This window comes from Camelus ferus, chromosome 2 (assembly GCF_009834535.1).
Source record: "Camelus ferus isolate YT-003-E chromosome 2, BCGSAC_Cfer_1.0, whole genome shotgun sequence".
Lineage (NCBI taxonomy): Eukaryota > Metazoa > Chordata > Mammalia > Artiodactyla > Camelidae > Camelus > Camelus ferus.
In genome coordinates, this window is record NC_045697.1 from 69,161,801 (window position 1) to 69,184,843 (window position 23,043).

A 23,043-nucleotide genomic window follows, 5' to 3' on the forward strand; every position below is an offset into this window, starting at 1 on the left:
GTACTATAGGAAATACCGTTAAAGAGACCCTGGTACTAATCTTTAGGACTTATACATTGTGACCAAGAGTTATACTGTCCTGCAGATGCTTGTCTTTGATAATAGTTGACTTTGAAACCATTGACAGAATGATATATTTACTTGCTTCAAACTGAGAAAATTCCGATAGAATATTATTTCCTATTTTTCTTCTCTTACACAGAGTTGTCATTTGTGAAAGAGAAGGCAAAAAATTTCATGTCATAGTCATAAACTTTAGGACACAGAGAAGTTCTTTAAGCTTCTATTTGATACCAATGAGAATAATCTTTTTTCTCCTAAAAAATGATTGTCTCTTTTCCCCATCCCACCCCCATTTCCATGTTTGTTTGTTTTGTTTTGTTTTTTCCAAAAAGACATTTAATGCCCTGCTTAGATTTATTTTCTACTTACTCACTAAATAAGAAATAACTCTGTTATGTTTTGTATTGAAATTGTAAGGTACATTTCTTTTTTCTTTTATTTTTAATTTAACTCTTTGTTTTACAGATGAGGGCAGAAGTGCAGTTGACCAAGCAGGTGGTGCACAGATTGTAATTGACCATTTAAGGTCACTGTGCAGTATAACAGATCCCGCCAATGAGAAGCTCTTGACTGTCTTTTGTGGCATGCTGATGAACTATAGCAATGAGAATGGTAAACAAAATTGAAAACTTGCTTTATCTCTGGGGGAAAAATTAAAAATCATCATTATAATAGTACAAAAAATTTAGAAAAATTATGAACAAAGCATTCATAAGTAGCACATAAAATTAGTAATTAGCCAACATTAAATTACAATGTTTCAAAAATACAGAATGGTCTAATTTAAATGGAACTAATTGTTGAAAGATTGTCCATGTTAATACCAAAAACAAGAAACAGCATAATGGTATGGTTTAAGATTTCTTGCTACGAATATTTTTAAAATAAACAGTGTTAAAATATCTTATGTTTATTACTTTCTATTAATACCAGGAGCAGCTTTAAAACATAAATACTGTCTATATTATTAAAATTATTTTATTTAGATACTAGATTTACTTGTAACAATAAAAAAATTTTAATGAAATCTGGCCTTAGAAAAGTAAAGTTCAAAGCAATTGTAGATACCTGATTTTAGAATTTTAATAAATACATGTAACAGAAGTTTCTTTTTTCTGTAAAACATTCTTAGAGCCCAGCAACAAATGACATGTCAATTTCAGATAGTCTATATGGTTGTTAATTAAATGAACATAAAAACAGTGATCTGAAGACTTCACTGTACTTTTAAATGTCACAAAAAATTCATCCATTTATCATCTTACATGAATTACTGAATGATTCAAACACTCAAATTCTGGTAGGTTCCTAGAATGTAACATTAATGAGGTCTTTCTGTGGTTTGTTTCATAATGGCATTTTAAGTTGTAATCTTTGACAGAGATAACTTTATTTGTATACTGAACATGTAATAGTATTGTTCCATGTATTCTAGAAACGCATGGCCCTTTAGGTATATTTTTATTTTTTCATGGGTCCAAAGAAATTATTCTCAATAGTTAAAAATAAGTAAATAAAAATTGGTGACAAATGGCTACTGGCATTTGGCCTTGGTGTTAGTTACTGTAACAGCAGATGGTAGGGACTTTAGCCCTGCCCCATTGAAAGGGGAGAGCTGCTACTCTCCTCTAGCCAGTTGTTTCTGTGTGGCAATTTGACCAAATACTGCCAGATCTTTAACTTTGGGGATAGGAGGAAGCTAGAAATCTAGCTTTTCATGTGACATCTGTTTTTTAAATGTTTGATTACATTTGCTTTTTTAGCACTGTAAAAGCTAGACAGAATGTGTACTCAGGTCACATCCTTTCCAAAAAATACCAGTTTTAAACCTCTGAATTAAAATTATCAGTTATAATAATAAAAAAAAGTATTCTTATTTATCAAATGGCTTACCTGTTAAACTTGAGCAAATAACAACTGGTAGTTTTTATAGGATCAGTTACCTCTATTTTTCTTGCCCTCTGGTGGAATCATTTTTGAAGAGAAGGTGTCCTAAATATAAATAGGAGGAACAGAAACACAATATCTGGGTAACCTACAAAATGAATAGCTAGTTCCTAAATAATTGAAACTTGAACATGATATATGGGTATTTGAATTGCATTCAGAAATCATTGGCCAGTTGTTCATGTCACTTCCTTTCCCTTCAACTACATTTTGGCTTGGACACCTGAGAAAGTGGGACAAGAGTTGAGTGGGAAGAAGGTTTAGAATGATAAATGAAAGAAACTAGTCATGCAGTTATTATAGCAGCTTTGGATATAAAAGAATTAGTCTCGTTATGCATCTATACCATTTCTTTATCCTTTGAGGAAGCTGTTGTTCAAAAATCTGTACGAAAACATATCAAATGGCAAAATGATCTTCAAAACCATTACTAATTCTAATCCAAAAGAGTTTGTGATTGACTCTCTATAATAGGATATCACACTGTGTAGGGAAGTGTTCTGAGAAGGTAATGTTAACAATGTGCAGAGTGCACAGTCTAAATGCATAATACATTTCTTTTGTAAGATTAGGTTTTTCCCCTGGTGTGCAAGTATTCACAAGAAATAACTTAGATACTTTAGAAAGCTATATTAACTTTTCTCAGAACATTACTGGAGCAGTGGTCATTTTGTTCCATTATTCTAAAAGCTGCAATTTAATACAGCTTTCAAAACTTTTTAGATAAAATAGAAGTGAAGTTATGTTTAGTATTTTAAGGAAGAAATGCCAAACTTGTAACTATCTTCTTTCCTTTGCTTCCGTTTATGTTTGTCTATCATGGGGATCATAGTTTGTGAAGTGGTTCTTTTTGTCAATGATGCTCTTTAACTTAGATTGTATCCTCTTTTGTTTTGCATAATTATTAAGTATCTTTGTTGTTGTGTCGGTTATTTACTTACTCTTTTCTTTAAAATAAGTGTTTACAGACTTTCCAACTTAATTTTAGATCTCCTTGGCTAACTTCAGATATTTGGTATTGATCCTATCCACCCAGATGAGTCACTGAAGACAAGAAAACAGCAGAGCTTTTGAAACTCAGGAGGCACTTTTTGTTAGCACTGATAAATGAAAATTCCTTTTCATGTGTATTTACTATTGAATTTCAATATACAGGTCTCTGCTAGTTTCTGAGTAGAGCAGTTGAGTGATAACTACCTCCCTGTTACTCTAGCCAAGAAATTAACTCTCCCCTTGGGCCCAATAGCTTAAGCCTCATTCATAGTTAAGGGATTACTTTATAGCTTCATAGATAAAAATTTTTTAAATATAAAGATAAGAAAGTACTGAAAATAGTCACCAAGACTCACCAACATGGTTTCTCTAGTAAGAACTTTTGCACATTGTTTATTAGTCCTAAAAGTGGATTCACACCAGACTGAGACTTTGGATACCTTGATTCCTGTCCATATAATGGACAACTCTGAGCATATCCAATTTTGAATCCATTAAATAAGAAATCTGGTTTCCTAAACAGAAGCAAGACAAGTATATAATGAAAACACTCAGTAAAGGCATATTTCTATCCTTTGATAAAACTATATATAACTCAAGGTTCATGAGTTTTGAAATTTTAAAACCAGCTCAGAATTTTTAAGCTATGAGCTGGGTATATTCTTTTGTTTCCCCATTGGTAAAGCAATTAAAACTTTTTATACTCAGACAAGTAAGAGTGGAATATTTGAATAGAAAAAGTTATAATTGCTTAACTAGAAAAGTTGTATCAATTATATTGCTAAATAAAATCATGTTTAAATAGAATAAGATAAAACTTTTTGTTTAGTAAAGGTCATTTCATATTTATCCTTTTGGGGAAAATCATACCTGTTTTTCCCATGGAAAAAGAGAACTCTTCAGTTCTGTGGCCCTCCAAAATAGTCCAAGTATTTGACAGTTGTGGTTAGAGAAAAGTGTGTTGACAGTTTGACATTCAGTTTGAGGAAATGTGAAGTTCCTATATTTTTTTTATGTAGTTACTACTTTAAAGTTTTAGTTATTCTGTAAACAAGGAACTCAAACATTACTGTAGATATTTTTATCTCATTAGTTTCTTGGGTATTCTTTTTCTTAGCTTTGGTTACCTAGTGCCAAAACATTGCAGTGAAGACTGAAAATTTTGTTCAGATATTCAACTGTTTTCAAATATAACACCATTTTAGCATATAATAGGAGTTTGGAAAATATTAATTGACTTTTCTGGATGCTTAGTATTGTCTAAAAATGTTTTATTAACAAAATCTATACTTGGAAGAAAAATATGTTCCTGGAATGCATTTTCTTCATTAAACAAGTTAGAAGCATTATAAACTCTTGCCCTCTGTATTAGTTTATATTTGCTGTTCACATACATGGCGGTAGGAGAAAGTGGTATTGAAAACACAATGATAGTAATAGTACCAAATCTGTGGTTAAAAATTTACCATAGGTAATCTACAGACTTGATAAATCTGTGTATGTATACTTGTAAGTTGATTGCAGTTTGAATAGAAACAAACCAGTAATCTAAAGTAAAGCACTGGAATAATTTAATACCTTGTTGAGGAATCTATTGATGGTCACCGTTTTTACTATATTATAAGTAACCATGATTAATCAGTATGTATCTCCTGGAAAACTCTGTAATTGAGAGTTTAATTCTTTCTTAATATACCTGTGCTAGAGGCAGAAAATACAGGGGAAAATCTATTACAATTCTAAAGAAAATTATTAATGAATGATGATAAGCATTAAAGCAGGCTAAAATTACTTGTTTTACATAAGCTATGCCATGAGAGGAAAAAGTGAAGGAAACAGAAATGCCATCAGGAAAGGAAAAATTCATTTCCTTCTAAAATGACTAATGTAATATACACAGTCTATGGCTGGTTTCTTCATGTGACCTATATAATATATACATATATTTGTATATGTATATATGATTTTTATAAATAGAGCTGATTCTTCTGTGATATTTTAATACCGCCTTGTTATTGAAAGACTAATTTCTCTTTTTTTGTGGTTCCTGAAATCTCTCTGGGATACTCTCATGATAATTCTTACTATGTGGCCTCATGGGCCTACGCTAACTAAACTATGGTTGAAGGAAGGCCATCCATGCTACTTAGGAAGTGCAACACACAGAGCATGTTATTGGAGCATAACAATTGAATTTAAGTATTAAGCCAAGTACTTAAATTCAGTTGTTTAAAAAAAGCCTGTAAAATATTTTCTCTAATTTAAAGGTCACTTAGTATGCAATTCATTTTAGCTGCTACTTTCATTTCAACCATGGCAACAGTTTCACAATTCTCATAATACTGTTCATTTTCCCAGCTAACTCAGCCTGATAACTTGGCTTACTTGAATTTTCTTTATACTTAAAATAGGAATAGTAGAAATTAATAAGGAATAATCCTGATTAAAAACTAAAAAAGCACTTTGGCCTGAGCTACTTGTTTATGTGTTGGCATTACTTTATTATAGGTAAGGAAGAATACTTCCTAGATGTGGAATGTGTAGAAAATGATTTGGTTTGCATGAGTGAAGAACTGTTTCCAAAGTTTACTTACTCTGAGTATAAGCTAATTAATAATTCCATATATTTCCTAAATACTAAAAGCTTTTCCCCTAACTTTAAGGGGAGAAAACAAAACAAAATTAAAAATGTAAAATTTTATCTTTGCAATTTATTGTCTTTTTTCAGTGATAATATTAATTTTCCTATATAGTATTTTCATTGTATTTTCTGTTCACTTTTTCTGTTTATAAAAGCATAGAAGATGTACTTTTACGATTGTATCTTTTGAAGCCTGGTTTGTCAAATTAAAGTACTCTATAGTATGTCGAACAAAGTGTGTTGAAGATTTATTGTGCCACTGAAAAGCTTTTAGGCTTTAAAAAAAATAACATTGGAATTCTTTATTTATTAACTGTTGTTCTCTTTGTAAAAAATTTCTAAATTTTTACTGCTTGTCCAGCAGAGCTTTGTAATCAATCTGAAGCAGGTTGCATTCATGAAGTTCTGCTACAAATGTCATTTTAAACAAATTGTTTTACTGATGAACAGAGCAGTTAATTATTCTTGTGCCTCCTGCTAATTCTGCCTATTAAATTTGACCAATTATTGAGGTTAGCTTTTCATCATAATCCTTCTAAACAATTACTATAATAATGCTGTTATTTAATGGACAGGCTAAGAACTTGGTTTTTAGTAGAGGTTTACCAAATGCACATTTTGGTTTAATTCCATATGGTCCAGTATTGGCATTGATATTCAGCTTTGGCCATTATGGACTGAACTTCTGAATCCAAGAATCAGAAATTTTATCACACACAAAAAATGGAATTGTTCTTACAGTTTTTTGTCAATGATTTAAAGTTTGGCATTATAATACAAAAATAATACTTTTTGCAGCATTTTCAGCTTTTAGATTGCTTTCATAATAGTGCATTTAGCATTGTGATACTAAATAGATAACAAATTTTAACTGCAGGCAGTGGAGTAACAAAGTATGTTTGGGGTTCCTCATTCTCTAACATGTTTTTCTTTATTTGCTTTATGTCTGGATTGACGGTAACTATCATAGATGTTATTGAATATTATTTTTGAGATTTTCCTTATAGTGAAAATTTGAGGTGGCAGAGTTGGCTTTCTGATTTTAACTCATCCTCACAAGATGTAAAGAATTCTTAAATTGGACTTTTTGTTGAACCAGTCATGGCCTGAATGGAATGAAATAACTAAAAATCAACAACAGCTTCTAACATTTATTTTATTTTTTATTGTAAATTCTAAAGAGAATAGATAATCTAATCTCTATTATTCTGCCTTGATTTAATTTTTACATTTGTATAGCTTTCATCATTAGTTATTGCCACATTTTAATATTGCAATATAAATATTCATTTATATTTCAGCTGATATAATTTCAACATATGAAACACATCAGGAGACTTTGTACGTGGAATGCTTACCTATATTTGAAAATGAGTATTTATATAGTGACAGTAAAACTGAAAGACCAGACCTTGTTTTTATTATTGATGTTACTATAACAGTTGAAATATGATGGTATCAAACACCTGATTATTGCCTATGCACAAGTTTGTAGGTACCAGAAATGACATTGAAGTGAGCAGTCAGGTGTTGTTTGGCCTTTAAGAGCTAAGGCCAAAGCCATAGATAAATAATGGATTTTGGACAAATATCAATGTATCTTTAATTTAGGCCACTTAAAATACTCATTCAGAGAGAAATTCAGGGCAGAAAACTATGATGTGTAATCAACTTGTATAAAAATTAGTAACCCAGTTTTCTAACTTCCAGTAAAATTCTGTTAACAAACTGCCTATATTTTATTTACTGAAAAAAAATTTAATTAAATAATGTTTTAAGAATTGTTACTGGCTAGAAATCAGAAATCTTTGGGTTATGTAGATATTTCCTGTTAACACAGTCTGTGTGTTGCAAATAACTTCCATGTAATTATAAAGTATAAAAACTTGATCATAGAAATGTTCCCAGGTAACTAGTAATGCTTGTTTTTGGTTTTGTGGGGTTTTTTGGTTGTTGTTAAAGCCAGTAAATCCTTTTGCAAAGCAAAAAATTTTTATGTTTTTAAACACATGTTTGTAAGATAGACATGTTATCATGTAAATTAACCTGGTATTTAGCTTAATTTACTATACAAAAATACAGGCCTTAAATTTATACTTAGATGTATATGTAGATGTGGCCTTTCTCTCAGCAATGGCACATGACTGGGTTTATTTCTCCCAACAAGAGCTACTTAAGCAACAGCTGGCAGTAGTTCTCTTCTAAAAAAACACAAAAAACAAAAGGCCACAAAAAACCAATTTTAACCTGTAAGAGACCAGTTTCTTTCTGCGATGAAAGCCTAGAGTTTTCTTTAATCAGAGTTGATGTATCTGTGAAATCTTTGTAGCAGTATTTATTATAACAAGAGTTGATCTATAATAAATAATTTAACCTGGAGCGAGTCTAGGGAAAAAGTTATCTACTAGATTAGGACATAATCATTCTGGATGTCATTGGATTGAGAATAGTAAATGGATAAGCTTCTTATGAATAATAAGAGTTTTCTCTTGTGACTTGCTTTAGGGGGTTTTGGTTGTTGCTGTTTTTACATTATACTCACTCGTGTAATTTTGTCATTTAACTCTAGAACTTTTACAGAAGGGAAATTTTGCTCTGCAGAGACTCTCTTATTTTCAGAACCCAGAAAAGCTTTTGAACTCTCTTTTCCATTTTTTGTTAACTTTTAGAAAGAAAAAAAAAGTATTGTTTTTAGACCTCCAATATTTTCGATACTAATGAATCTTGATTCTCTTTATTTTCCTTTGAAATTGCTATTTGTCACTGAAATGTATAACCTGGGGTGTCAATTATAGGGGTAATCTGGGTGCAAAACATCTAATGCACATTTTGTGTAAAGAGGGCTTTCAAAGTAAATTCATTTTAAACAACTGTAAATATTTTTAGTTTCTTATGTTCAGCACTAGATTTAGAATAAAAATTCTTCACTTTCCTGATGAGTCAACAAAAAGGTACTAAGTAACTGAAAAGGAAGTCTTGTATCTGCAGTGTGAATGTATAGAGTTTTTAAACACAAACCATCCTCTTGGTTGCTGTATTTAAGTCAGTTTGCTATTCAACATTATAATAGAGTTGTAACTTGCTTCAACTTGCAAGTTCTACTTCACTGTTACATCCTTTCTAATTTTTAATTTTTATATAGTTTTTTGAAATATAGATGTTCTATTAGACAAGGGTAATTTTCTTCAGTCTTCATTATGCCCAGATGATCCTTATACAGTTTGTATTAAAACTTCTCATCAAGATTTATATCTGCTTGTTTTTATTGTTTCAACTGTACATAGTTTATTTGACTGTAGATGGGGTTTTTATGCAAGTCTGTTAGTAGAAATATTGTGCTCTTTATAGTATGAATAATATACACACCGTATATACATTACTGCTGTAGAGACTGTGTTGTGAATTGTTTTGACACAGTTTCATCATTAAGTCCTATTTACCAATAAGCTTAATAATCTTATAGCATTGTGTATGAGGGCCTTTTCTTAGGAATAAGATAAACATGTTATAATCTTAAGAAACCTATTCTTTTTAGTAGTTGATCAACATAACTTCAATTGAGTTACTGGAATTCTTGGCATATTTTTCTGGACCTGTGATCTATCTGTACCAATGTTTTAAACATTAAACTTGAAACTCAGGGGGAAAAAGGTTCTTCAACTTGAGATCTTCTCTCCAGATCTCCATTCTTTGGAGTTTCCATGAGTGGGACCTGAAGAACTTGGAACCATTGAAATTCAAATGTAGGTAGGTAAGTGTTCACACCAGCGCATGCGTTGATTGCCTTATATCTCTTTGTATATGCATCTGTATTGCACCCCCTCAGTGCCTTTCTTCCTCTTCCTCCCCATAGATCATGCAGGGCCTGTGTCATCTTGATATGTAATTTTGTAATTCTGTATTTTGGTCAGTATTTGTCTGTGATGTGCATCAGGAGCAGTTTTTCAAAGTCTTCAGATGTTTATGACATTGTGCTGTCTCAAGACTGTCTTTCTCACATAAGTGTTTGCTCTGTATGGGCCTGGGTTGCATTTTTTGTGGATTGTGTTTGTTGAGCTCTGATAAACATTCCCTTGGAGTTGCTGGTACTTGCTGAAGGATGCAAAAGTCTCAGTCTTGCATTATGTCACTTACTCTCTCAAATGTATCTAGAGAATGTGAACTCTTCCTGATTCTAAGAATTTCTTCCAGTTAGTCTTTGATTTTAAAGTCATGTTCCTGATAACATTCATAATAGCATGAGTGTCAGCTACTACCCTTTGAAGTCCATTCAGTTTTCTTTGGGCATTAAGAAAAAGTGATTAAACTTAATCATTTGCTTCCAGCAATAAGAATTAATGCTAATTTATTCCACACAAACAAGACCCCTACTTAACCCCTGAAAAAACTATTTGTTGATAACATACTAAGTTGTAACGAAATAAGCAACAGATTTAATCATGGAATATTCTCCTAAGCTTAAGTAGAATTTTTACTCAAATAAGCAAAATGAAATGTTTAGGTGCTTAAATTTGCTTGAAATATCTGAGAACCAAAATCTAGGATTCCTACCATGCTTTTTGATTTTAGTTTTTTCTGTTATCACATCTGCCAAGCATATCATTGATTTTCAGAATCTCTTTTCTATGTTTTGTTTTGTTTTTTTCCAATTCCTATAAAAGTTAGGTAATCCATTGGCAGTGGTTCTTAAACTTTTGCTCTTTTAGATGCTTAAAAATTACTGAAGATCTCAAAGAACATTTGTTTATATATATAGATTATATCTATCAGTATTTACTGTATTAGAAATTAAAATGGAGACAATTTTAAAAATTATTTAGTCTTGCATTTTAAAATAATAAAAACCCATAAATAACATATTTTTATGAAAAATAACTTCTCAAAGTTAAAAAAAATTGCTGAGGAGAATAGCATTTATTGTACTGTGGGTGTGTGATGGTGAGGAATATAAACAACTAATAAAGTTGGGTGCCACTGACTGGTTTAATGCTAAAGCTCCAGCAGTTTTACCCACTGATGTTTTTTGTACCATCAGTGCAAGTGTCAATACAAATCGAATCGTGGTATTTTTATGAAAGTAGTTTTGACCTAGTGATCCTCTGACTGCACTTTGGGAACCACGTTCTAGGATGCCTGTTTATCTTGAAATGAAAACTTGTATCAACCTGTTCAGGTTTTTTCCCTCTTCTGGGCCTTCATTATCAAAGGAGAATGACTTGCTTTGCAGTTGGTATGAGCAGATTTTAGAGTTATCAGAGTATAATTTTTGTTTTAGTTAGCCTCATAGAAATGGATATAAAAGAAAGCACCCATGTGGTCCAAAATGATTTCTGTCCATTGGATAACTATATATTTTTCTCTTTACTTGTGTGTGGTATGTGTGTTGTATGTGAGTATACAAATAATTTGGCTCCTGGGTAGCTTGATAACACATTTTCATGAAGCAATGTGATTTTCATGAATTAGGACAATTCACACCATATTCCATGGAGCTATGCTACTTTTTCTCCTGATCTACCACAATTTCAAATATTGCTGCTTCAATTTGTAAGCCAAAGATTTTATGAAACTCTGCAATATTTCTTAACTTTTTTGTCCCTCTTTTCCCTGGAACCAAAATTCATAATATTGTAAAAGTGGTCCAAGAAAGTAGTAGAGATGCCAAGTTAAGAGAACATGAAGAACGTCACCTTCTACGTGGCATTCTCCTGTTGAGTTATCTCCTTCAGAAAAGTTGTTATTCCTCTGATGTCCCTGGACTGTTGGGTTTTTATTGTTTGCACCAACAGTACTGAGGGGGTGTGTGATGCTTACATATATGCAGACATATAGTGGAGTTTGACTCACACTCAATGCATGCGCTAGTGCTCACGCTTACGTACCTGAAATTTAATGATTCAACAGCTCTGCAGCATTTGAAGAGGTAGTCAAAATGAATAAATTTAAAAAATGAAAGTTAAAAATACTACTAAAGAACAAGGATCTGCAGAGGTGATTCAATAATAAGGAACTCTACTGGTAAGTAATCAAAATAATTTTTCACTTGGAAAGCTTCTTGGTGCATGATCATTAAAAATACTATAACCATAATACAAATATTCTGCCAATATAACACATAGGTATAATACTATAACAGGTATAATGCTATAGGTCTAACGAGTAATTTGCCTCTAAGTATAGCAAATCATTCATTAATGACTGAAGGGTATAGTTTGAAAAAGATGTTTAACATCAAAAGCATAAAAACAAATCATTTAGTTGAATATATTATATTCTTTGATTTCTCTCACTTTTTAGGACAGACTTCATAATTCCATTGCAAAATTTGAAATTGTTTTAGACTATTTGAACTCTAAATGTAAACTTTACTTTTTCTCCAACCTGTTTTCTATTCTTGTTTTGGTAATAGACCCCTTTCTAGTATAGATGGGCCCCCACAACTGAACCAGATAATATCTGTAATTATCAGTTTTCAGGGCCAATAAGCCTCTGTTGTCTATCTTTTTATACTTCACTCTAAAAGCAGGAAAAATTAACAAGGACCACCAGGCAAGTAATCAGTTGGCATGTGAGACAGCTTAACCTTGCCTTTATGTTCTTTCTGATAATCATCCAGCCACCTCCTTATCTATAGGTTAAGAACTATGAAGAGTGGTAAAGAGATTAGTAGGCAGCTCTGTCAAGGGAAGCATGCCATGAGGAAAATGTGTTTTATAAGAAACAGATTTTTATCTTTAGATTCCCAATAAGTAACTTAAAAGAACTTGGAGAAAATTATTAGCTTGAAAACTGCATAAATTTTAAAAGAAAAGTTTTGAAAGCATTCCTACATCTTTGGATGACTCAGTTATTAATAGTGATAGTGTTTTGCATAGACATGTATTTCTGTCTTCTTAGCTTTTTCTGAGAGGCAATACTTTTGGTTTTAGTTTAGGTTTGCTTACCTTCAACTCTGCTATGGGTATTCAGTTATCGTTCATGAAGAGCCATTTTGGAGGCCAAAGCATACTGAGTAGTTTAAAACCAATTAGTTTCTTAGAATATGAAGGCAGGCGATGATAACAAAGCCATGTTGACCTCGTTTGCTTCACCTCTGAAGTCAAATTTTCCTTTCTTTACTAAGATGAGTGTCATTTTAAATAGAACTTTGCAAAGAAAAATATTGTAAATAACCCATTTTTTTCCTTGTTAAAGCTACTTTCTGTCCTAGCAGCCATCGAAGAACCCTCTGCTACAAGTAAACAGTAATTTGTGTGTATTGCGCACTTTTCCATTATGATGAGGCAGCTGGATTTTAGGGATTCTAAGATTCTTATCTTCTCTCTTGGTCTTTATTAAACTTGCTTTTTTTCCTTATGCTTTTCATATACTCTGTGATTTCCTGTAATGTAAATGTTACTTTGTCTAACCTCTAAACTTAAAAACCAGTGCTAACATTTAATTATTTATACATTTTAAAGCCTACTGTATATAGTTATAAGACCTTATTTAAAAAAAATGTTTTGACATATTATTTGAATTATTTTCATTTCTAAATTTTTTTCATCATTGAAAAGGTTTAAAATTCAACTCTTCTAAACTAATGTCTTAAAACATTTTCAAGATAATTATATGACTGGATTTAATCTTGCTTTATTGTAATTGAAATAGTATTGAGTTTGCAATAGGGAAAATAAGAGGTATTTTCTTCTTACTAACGTCCATTTAATACATAAACACTTTTGTTGTTGTTGTTTTTACAGATTCCCTTCAAGCTCAGCTTATCAACATGGGTGTTATTCCTACCTTAGTTAAATTACTGGGCATCCACTGCCAAAATGCAGCTCTTACAGAAATGTGTCTTGTTGCATTTGGCAATTTAGCAGAACTTGGTAAGTCCTTGTTGTGAATCAAACATATAATTAACTTACTACTGTGCGTATAATAAATTTTCCTTTAGATGTTAACAACCTGGAAATCCATTTAGATTATATTAGTTTATTTTTTTTTTAAGCATTGTAGATACTTGCTTCAATGTTTAAAAAAAATGTAGTATTGTTTACAGTTGGAGCTACTTTGCTTCCCTGATTATTTTATGTATTAACATTTAAGGTTTAAACTTGTGTACTATTTTATAGAATTGAATGTTTTAAATGATCTCCACTTTAGTATTCTTATATGAGGGTTAGGGCTGGTCTTAAAATCAAATATTGTATTTCTGGGGCAAAAATAAAGGACTTCATAATTTATTACATTCTGTATAAATTATTGGCTTCTCATTTGAAAAGAATCTAGCAGACTACAGTTCTTCCCCTTCGTTTTACAAAATCCCTAAAAATGATAGAAGAATTTTTCATAGGAATATATTTGTTAAGGATTTTTTTTTAATATGAGAAATTCTTGAAAATCAGAAGGCAGACAAAAACAGACCAGAGCTGGTAACGCAGCCCAGTCCTAACAGAGAAGGGGACTGATGACCCCAGCACCCCCATCTCTTTTTCCCTGTTTCTTTTTTCTCTATGTCATGTATATCGCTCTTTCTTCTTTTTCTCCTCCCTCCCCATGATTCTTGATAGAACATTACAACTCCTCGTCTGAATCCACCCTGCAACCATGTTCATAAATTGTTCATTATGAGGATAGTCAAATCAAATGATATTTCATCATTGCTAAAATAACTATAACAAACAAGTAAATCAATTCTATTAATTACCCCCATTTTATAAATAAATAAACAGAAGCACCAGGATTCTAACTTTCGTTTTCCCAACTGAAAGCTCTTGTCCTTACACACTCGTTAAAATCTTGATTTCAGTACCTAACTTGAAGTCAAAGCAGAAGTAAAGGGAATAGGGATTATTTATCAAAGTTAATTTTTAAAATTCATTTTTATTCAGTGGGTCATCTCCTGGTATTTGTGAATGTTTCTTATCGTCTCTCCTCTTCTGCTTTTCTTCTTTTTCATACTGTCATTATTTCTATCATTCAAGTAACACCAAGAGTAGAAGAACATTCAGTTACTGTTTCACAAGTTATTTTCCATTATTAAAATGGAATGTAGGAGTTTGTGCTTAGGATAGTTTGTAGAAATAAAACAAATCATGTTATACTCCCTGGTAATGTTATAACCTTTGTAACAGAAACAAACACCATTTAATATAAGTTTACTGTATTAAGGAATCAGGATTTGTTTGGGAGATTACATAGACCACCTCATTACAATTCAGCCCTGTCTCCATGGGCTATAATAAAAGCTGAATATGCACCTAGTTTAGTTTAGCCCAATTTGATACTCTTTTCCCAGCTGTTTCTGCCCTTATCCCATATGGAGGGGGGAAAAAGGATGAAAGAGAAATATTTCTTTATTGCTAAGATTTTTAGAGTATAAGTCATGAATCTGTTATGCTCATATAATAGCTAGGTTATACATCAACACTGAAATAGAATATGTATGCCCCAAAATACTTTTTCTCTTTTCAGTGTGGGCTTTATTGCCCATGAGTTAATAAATCACCTAGTATTATTTTATTGACACAGGTAAAGATCAGGATCATATCACATACTTCTTAGTATGGCATATCACTAAATGCTAGAGTTATTACTTTTTGTCAAAAATTTTTAATAAAATTTGTGTGGTTTTGCTCACTAAAGATACATAATAGCTTAAAGACAAAATATAAGATAATTTAACAAGTATAATCTGTTTCAGAATTGGGGCCAGAAAAGGAATGTGCAGCTCTACCTTTTATTGTTCTCTTTGAATCCTAGTAATATATGCATACATAATTTTTCTATATTCACAATTGTAGCATAAATACAATTTTAGTTAAACTTGGCATTCTTATTTAACATTATAGATTAAACAGATTGGGATTTTTACCCTTTTTGTTTGGCTTCAAAATCTTTTATAAATAAAATTGCCTGCTTAAAATACTAGTATTTTGGGGGTAGAGATGTTAGAATGAAAATGTACACTTAATTTCACTCCCTTCTGGAACCAACTAAAACTACAGTAAAGAGATTCTTTTTAAAGTACTAAGCCCTCAAAGAAAGGGAGAAATAAAAAACAAGTAGAGGGGGTAACACAAAAACATTTTAGAACCTGTGAAGAAAAACAAGCAGTAACTCACTTAGCAAAATTTTGAAATCTAAATCCAGAATTGGAAAGACAAGAATTAACCAGTTTGCTCTTTGGGATCTTCAAAATGTTTAGGATTTGTTGTCATCAGGATTTCTAACCCTCTTTCCCATCCCACATTATGGTAACTACCCCTTCCCATCTAAGCAGAAGACTGTATTTATTCTCTGGAGAGACTGAAAATACAGGGTTGGTAGACTAAGGACATCAGACTAAGATGAAGTAAGAGGTACCAGAGTACTATTCTGAAAATAGATAAAGTGAAAGTAAATATGCCAAATTACCCCATTTGTCCTCCAGAACATAAAGAAACTGGGGTTTCTCTACAAAAGAGGCATCTTCAGGGACTCCTGCAGTCAGCAAGACCACTCATACTTATAGCTCCTAATTAATTTTTAAACCTCAATTCTTAATCAATGGCAGACAACTAGAGAGGTGAAGACAGCCTCTGAAATGGAAGATGCTGAAATGAACAGGAAAAAGTAACTTGGAGGAAACAGAAACTATGCAGGGTGGGGGAAATAAACTAATATCCTCAGATAAATGAGAAAAATTCTGTAAGCATGAGACTAATAGTTTAGAAAACTAAAGTTTCCTATTAGTTTAGAAAACCAAAGAAGCTGGAACATTAAAAATACAATAGCTAAAATGAAAGACAGTAAAATGAGTGAAAGAAGTATTTACAGAAGTAAAGCAAAAAACAGATGGAAATAGAAGAGAAAATGTAGATAGAAGATCAAAGCAAGAGTTCTAGAAAGAGGTAAACAGGAGGAAATTGCCAAATAACTCAGATATCACAGAACTGAAGTATGCATTTCTCCAGATTGGAAGAGTCTGTCAAATGCTTAGTCTAGTGGATGAAGATAATTCCCCAGACCACTGCACATCGATACGAAACTTTTGTGTAATGCGGACAAAGAGTACCTTTTACAGACTTCCAGAGAGAGGGGAAAAAACTTGAATACAAAAGAGTGGGAATCAGTAGACATCAGATGTCTCAAAACAACACTGGTAGAAGATGGAGTATTGCCTTCAAAAATTTGAGGAAAGATTATTTCCAATATAGAATTCTATACCCAAACTATCAATCAAGTGTGAGGTTATAATAATGACACTGTCAAACATGAATGTCTCAGAAAACTGGTACCCTACATACCTTTCCTCTGGAAGCCACTGGAAGATAGATGTATTGCACCAAAACAAGGGATATAAATAAGACTATATAAATAAGATTATGTAGGAATCAGGAAGAGTGTCTAACATAGGAAGAAGATAGGATTCATCAAGATAATGATAAAAATTCCAGGCTGTTAATTGTGTCCCACAAACATTGAGAGCAACCAATCTAGATTGGATTTGGTCAGAATTCTTTGAGAAAAACTTGTAAGTAAATTGACAGGATATCTGATGTAGCAAAAGAAGTTGAGAAAAGAATTGGAGAAAATGAAATGGATTCTGGTTGTATTTTGGAGGTAGATTGGTAGACCTTGGTAATTGGATGTATTGTTGAGTGAGAAGAAGTGAGCAGTCATTCCCAGGTTTCTGCCTGCATGGCAGGTAGATAGATGGTACACATATTTACCAAATTAAGGAAGTCTGGAGGAAGAAGATTTCAGGGTAGTATCAAAAGTCCATTTTAGACATAGAGTTTGGATGCTAGGCAGATACTCCAATGGAAATGTTAAATGGCCAGTTAAATAAGTAGTGTGGAGTCCAGAAGAGGGTAGAGATGTGATTGTATAAGCACCAAAACATACGGGTGCTGTTTTGATGTTGTGGGAGAGAACTAGATTGTTTAGTGTGAGCATAGGGACCAAAAAGGTGAGAGAACAAAGGATCAAGTCTCAAGGAACAAGAATTTATAGAGGTCTGGGGGAAAAGAGGAGCAAGCAAAGGAGAGTACAGAGTGTAGAGGTGACCAAAACTAATTTGAGGTGGGTTTAGAAATGCATGTGAGTTGAGAAACTAGAGAGAGTGTGTGTAGACAATGCTGTCAAGAAACTTGTTTGTGAAAGTGAACAGATTAGATGGTAGTTGAATAAAAGTAGAGAGAAGGTGTTTATTTTTAATATTGCTTTTTTATGTGAGAAATATTAAAGCATATTTAAATGCTAATGATGAGGCCCTAGAGTGAAGAGGAGAGGTTGGAGATAGTAAAGAGGCAGGAGGGAATGAGACCCCAAATACACATGAGAAATTGGCCTTTGATAGAGCAAAACAGGAACAGAGCGAAAGCATACCACTTTGATGGCATAAAGATAAGTCACCAGTAATTCAGCCATGTAAAATGTAGTCTGTTATGAGTAATTTTTCTTCTTTGACTAAAAGCCTTGAAACTATGAATTTATAACAGTAATTTTATTGTTGCTATGGTTACCTATATGTCATGCTACTGAACATTTATTTTTATAGCCTCAAATATAATTGGGTCAGAACATTTTCTTTAAAGCCTTAGACATTTTTCCCCTTCAGGGGCATTTTTAAAAAACAGATTTGATTGTTCCTGTATTTGAAGAGTGTTTGTATTTATGAGTAATGGTACAAAATGACCAAGTATTGAAAGTAGTCGAAAACAAATTCTGGACTTAATTTTGTTTGCTTACTCTAAATTTTCCTCCAATTTTTTTGCAGAGTCAAGTAAAGAGCAGTTTGCCAGTACAAACATTGCTGAAGAGCTGGTAAAACTCTTCAAGAAACAAATAGAACATGATAAGAGGGAAATGGTTTTTGAAGTTCTTGCTCCGTTGGCAGAAAATGGTGAGAAAATAAATATACCTCTTGATTTTTGATAATGTAGGCGCCTTCCATTTTTTTCTAATATTATTTAATTGCCATCTCTTAATATCAAAATTCTTCTTTGTTTTATTAATGATGTGATAAGTTTTATTTTGTTTATCTCTAACTTCAGCTGCATTATTACTTCATAACTATATCTATGTTGGCCAAAGCTACTTCCCAAGTTTTTTGATTTTTAAATCCTGGCAAAGTTGGTTTTGCAGCTTACACATTCTCATGCCAATCTGGAAAAGGCAGCTGAGAGGCTAAACTCCACTTATGTATCCTCGCAGGGCAGAGGGGATAAAAGTTGGAGTACCAGACCTGCTAACCCTTGTGGACACTGGTAAATTACTCCTGTCTTTGGGCAAAAAAATCTTAGGGGATACATCCTAGGAATAAGAGAGACCAGCTTAAACAAACCATCCCATATAAATAATTTTTGAAATACAGTGTCTAGCACATAATCAAAGAGGACCAGACACGTGAGGAGACAAGACATTGTAAACAAGAATCAGCACAAAGAACAGGCAACATCAGCAAATCTCCAGATACTAGAATTATTAGACATTGATTTGAAACAGGTATGCTTATTATGTTCAAAGAATTTTAAGCAACCTTCAAAATTTTAGAAAGAAACTATAAAAAGTGACAAAGTAGATATGAAAAAGAAACAATTAGAAATTCCTGAATTGAAAAATACCACAAAAGTTAAGAACCTAATGGATGAGTTTAACAATGGGTAAAATATAGTTGAGTTTGAGAACCAGTGAGCTGGAAAATAGATTGGAAGGAAATCCAGAAAGAAATATAGAGAAAAAAAGAACCAGTATACATAAAAGAGCATCAGGGGTACAGAGCATAAAGTGAAAAGGCCTCATATACATTTTTTGGAGTCCCAGAAAACGGGGAGGTCGGAGGGCAGAAGCAATGATTGAAGAAATTTTGGCAGAGCATTACCAGAAATTATGAAAGCTATCAAAGGTTCAAGAAACCCAATGAATTTAAAATATGATGAAAAGAAATATACATTTAGATACATACTGAAATTACCAAAAAAAAAAAACAAAACAAAAAAACCAAAAAAAAACCAATGACAAAAATCTTAAAAGAGCCAGGAGAAAAATAGATTACCTTAAAAGAGGCAAAAGTTTGACAGCTGATTTCTCAACAGCAACAGTGGAAGCCAGATGGCCAACATTTTGTATGTGCTGAAAGAAAATAAATACCACCTAAAATTCTAAACCCAGTGAAAATACCCTTCAAGACTGAAAGCAAAATATATTTTCAGATTAAAAACTGAGAAAGTTCACCACTAATATACCCTCAGTAAAAGGAATTATAAAAGATGTTTGTTAGATAAAAGAAAAATGATACCCTCCCCTTGCCCCCCTTTAAAAAAAGGAAACAGATTCCAGAGGGAAGGTTATAGATGCAAGGGAGGAGAAAGAGCAAAAAACGAGTAAATATATAGGTAAATCTCATGGGCATTGAATGGATAAAATAATAAAAATAATTCGTGTTAAGTTTAAAGTATATAGGTATATAATTTAAAATATACCACAAAATGAGTATATAAATCTGGAGGGAAGTAAGAGTATGATCTGGAAGAAAGTACTATTAGGCTCTGATTAATAAGTGATTTTAATTTTTAAGGTGAACCAAAATAATTTTTAAAACCAATGTGTAACTACCAAAATAATAGAAGGATTTCTGGGAAGATTTTTTTTTACTGCTCCATCAATCCAAAATAATAGAATAATGGAGAGATAAGGGGACATGGAGTAAGAGGTACAAATAGGACAGAAAAAATGTACTAGATTTATGGTACAGTATTTCAAGTAAGTACAATAAATGTATATGGCCTAAATGCTTTAATTAAAAGACCAATTATCCACTGAATATTTAAAAACCAACTATACTTCAAACAAGCAACACTTCTTAAATACAAGGAGATTCAAAAGGTTGAGATTAAAAAGACTAAAAACATAATACTATTCAAACCTAAAAAAGGCTGAGGTAGTCATCTTAATGTCAGATAAAGTAGACTTTAATGTTAAAAGACTTGCTAGAGATAAAAAAAAAAAGGTGACTTTATTGTGATGAAAAGTTCAATTCACCTGGAAGGTATAAAAAATTATTCATTATCCTAAAATATATAAAGCAAAAATATTCAGAACTATGAGGAGAAACAGACAAATTCACAAAAATCATGGGTGATTTTAATACCTTTCAGTAATTTGTAGAACAAACATAAAAAAACAGGGATATAGAAAATGTGAGCAACGTGTAAGAAAATTGATTTAATGGACATTTTAGAACACTGCACCCAGCTTCAGAGCCCCTTCTTCTCAAGTAAATATGAAGCATTTAGAAGATGTATACTCATTGTGGGAAAAGTTTCAACAAATTTCACAGGATTGCAGTCTTAGAGTATGAATTACGTAGTAACTAAACTAAAATCCATGTATGTATGTATGTATGTATGTATTAAGAAATATGCTTCAGATGCCTCAGAGGTCAAAGAAGAATCATGGTGGAAATTAGAAGTTTTTTTTAAACAAATGAAAATACTATCTCAAACCTTATGTGATGCAGGTAAAGTCATTTAGAAGGTTTCTGTTTTGTTTTGTTTTGCTTTGCTTTAAATGAATATATTAGAAAAGGAAAAAAGCTAAAATCAATGAACTCTATTAATTGCTGGAATTGAAGGGGGAAAAACATAAATTAAACCCAAAGAAAGTAGAAGGAAGGAAATATAAAGAACTGAAATTAATAAAATAGAAAATACATAGTGCAGTATAAGCCTATATTTGCTAATGTTGAATCTGAAAAGATGTCATACAACTAGTAAATCCCTAGTAAGATTAATCAGGAAAAAAAGAGAAGGCACAAATAACCAAAATCAAGAAAGCAGAAGTGAGCTGGAAAGAGAAAGAAAAATGCCATATGACATCTTTTATATGAAGAATCTAAAAAATAATAACAATAAAATAATGACACAAATGAACTAATAATTATTTTGATTTCTTGAATATGTGTAAGCACATTGACTGTCCTTTATGATTGGATTACCACATTCTGTTGATTCTTATTTTGCATTCGGCTTTATTCCTTTGATAACTATGTAAGTTTAAAAAGCTAAATATCTGATCTCTCCTGAGAAATAATAACTAGTACATATATGAAAACTAAAAAAAGTGCTGTATACTGAATATATGTATTTACATGCAATATAATGTGTATGTGCAGTTGAACTGTAGTAATTCTACATAATAAAACTGGGGAAAAAAAAGGAAAAAAAATGAAAGCAGAGATCTCACTACAAATCTTACAGATGTTAGGAGAATATTATGAAAAATTGATGCCAATACATTTTAAAGCAAGAAATAGAAAAGCTGAGTAATCTTAAATTGTTTCAGGGAATAGGAAAAGCAAATATGCTCACCAATTTGTTGTATGAGGCTAATAAAATACCAACAAAGACAACACAAGAATAAAAATTAAAGGTCAGTCTCACCATGAACATAGATCCAAAATTCCCATAAACTTTTAGCAAACAAAATCCAATAATATATTTAAAAATTAACTATCATACCAAATTGGATTTATTTTGGAAAAGTAAAGCAGTTCCAAATGCAATGAATATAGTTTATCACATTAAGACTTAGTAAAAGGAATCATGTAATCTTGTCATATTCAGAAAAAACATTTATTAAGGTTAACCATCCATCATGATTTAAAAACTTTGCAAACCAGCACTGGAAGAAAATGAAAAGTATACATAACTAGAAGCCTGTAGAAAATGTCATACTCAGTAGTAATACAAAAAGCACTTCCTTATAAGATTTGGACATAAGAAGGGTCATCCCCATTTTCATTCCTTATTGTATTGTAGGAACTATCTGATGCAGTAAAGTAAAAAAGAAAGATAGACGAGATATAGGAAAGAAATAAATATAACTAACATTATTCATAGGTGATATGATTATGGTTAAAAATCCAAAAGAATATAGGTAAGTTTTTTAAAATTAGAACTTGGTTGGGTTGCTAGCCAAAACAAATAAAAAATTTACAAACTCAAAGCATTGTATTTTTACATACAATCAAAAAAGTTAAAAAATACATTTTAAAAAATACTTGTTTACCATAGTATAAAAAATGGAATACTTAAGAATGGACTAATAAGACATGTATAAGATCTCTGGCAGAAAACTGTAGAAAATCATCAAGGGAAATTAAGGTCTAAATAAATTGAAAGCTGTATCACTTTCATAGATTGGAAATCTCAGTTTTGTAATGATGTTATATCTCACCATACTCATCTGTAGACTCATTGCCGTTCTCACCAAAAGACCAAGAATAGCGAAGATATTATGAAAGAGAACAAGATAGCAGAACTGGTTTTACGGCATAACAATAATAAAATTGTATTCTGATAGAAGTGTAGTATTTAAATGACACTGTGGTATTGGTTCAAAGATGGACAATAAGGCTAGTGGAACCG

At 31.8% G+C, this 23,043-nt stretch overlaps 1 protein-coding gene across 7 annotated transcripts in view; it reads left to right on the forward strand.

Moving 5' to 3' along the window:
* The window catches only part of RAP1GDS1 (Rap1 GTPase-GDP dissociation stimulator 1), a 129,574-nt gene that overhangs the window by 78,127 nt on the left and 28,404 nt on the right, over positions 1 to 23,043 (forward strand). For 5 of the 7 annotated variants that reach the window (XM_032460186.1, XM_032460201.1, XM_032460194.1 and 2 more), the window contains 3 exons: positions 529 to 675; positions 13,387 to 13,515; positions 18,393 to 18,518. In XM_032460186.1, coding sequence (XP_032316077.1) covers positions 529 to 675; positions 13,387 to 13,515; positions 18,393 to 18,518 — 402 coding nt within the window. The remainder of the gene's footprint in view (positions 1 to 528; positions 676 to 13,386; positions 13,516 to 18,392; positions 18,519 to 23,043) is intronic. The other 2 variants (XM_032460216.1, XM_032460207.1) reach the window with 1 other exon arrangement.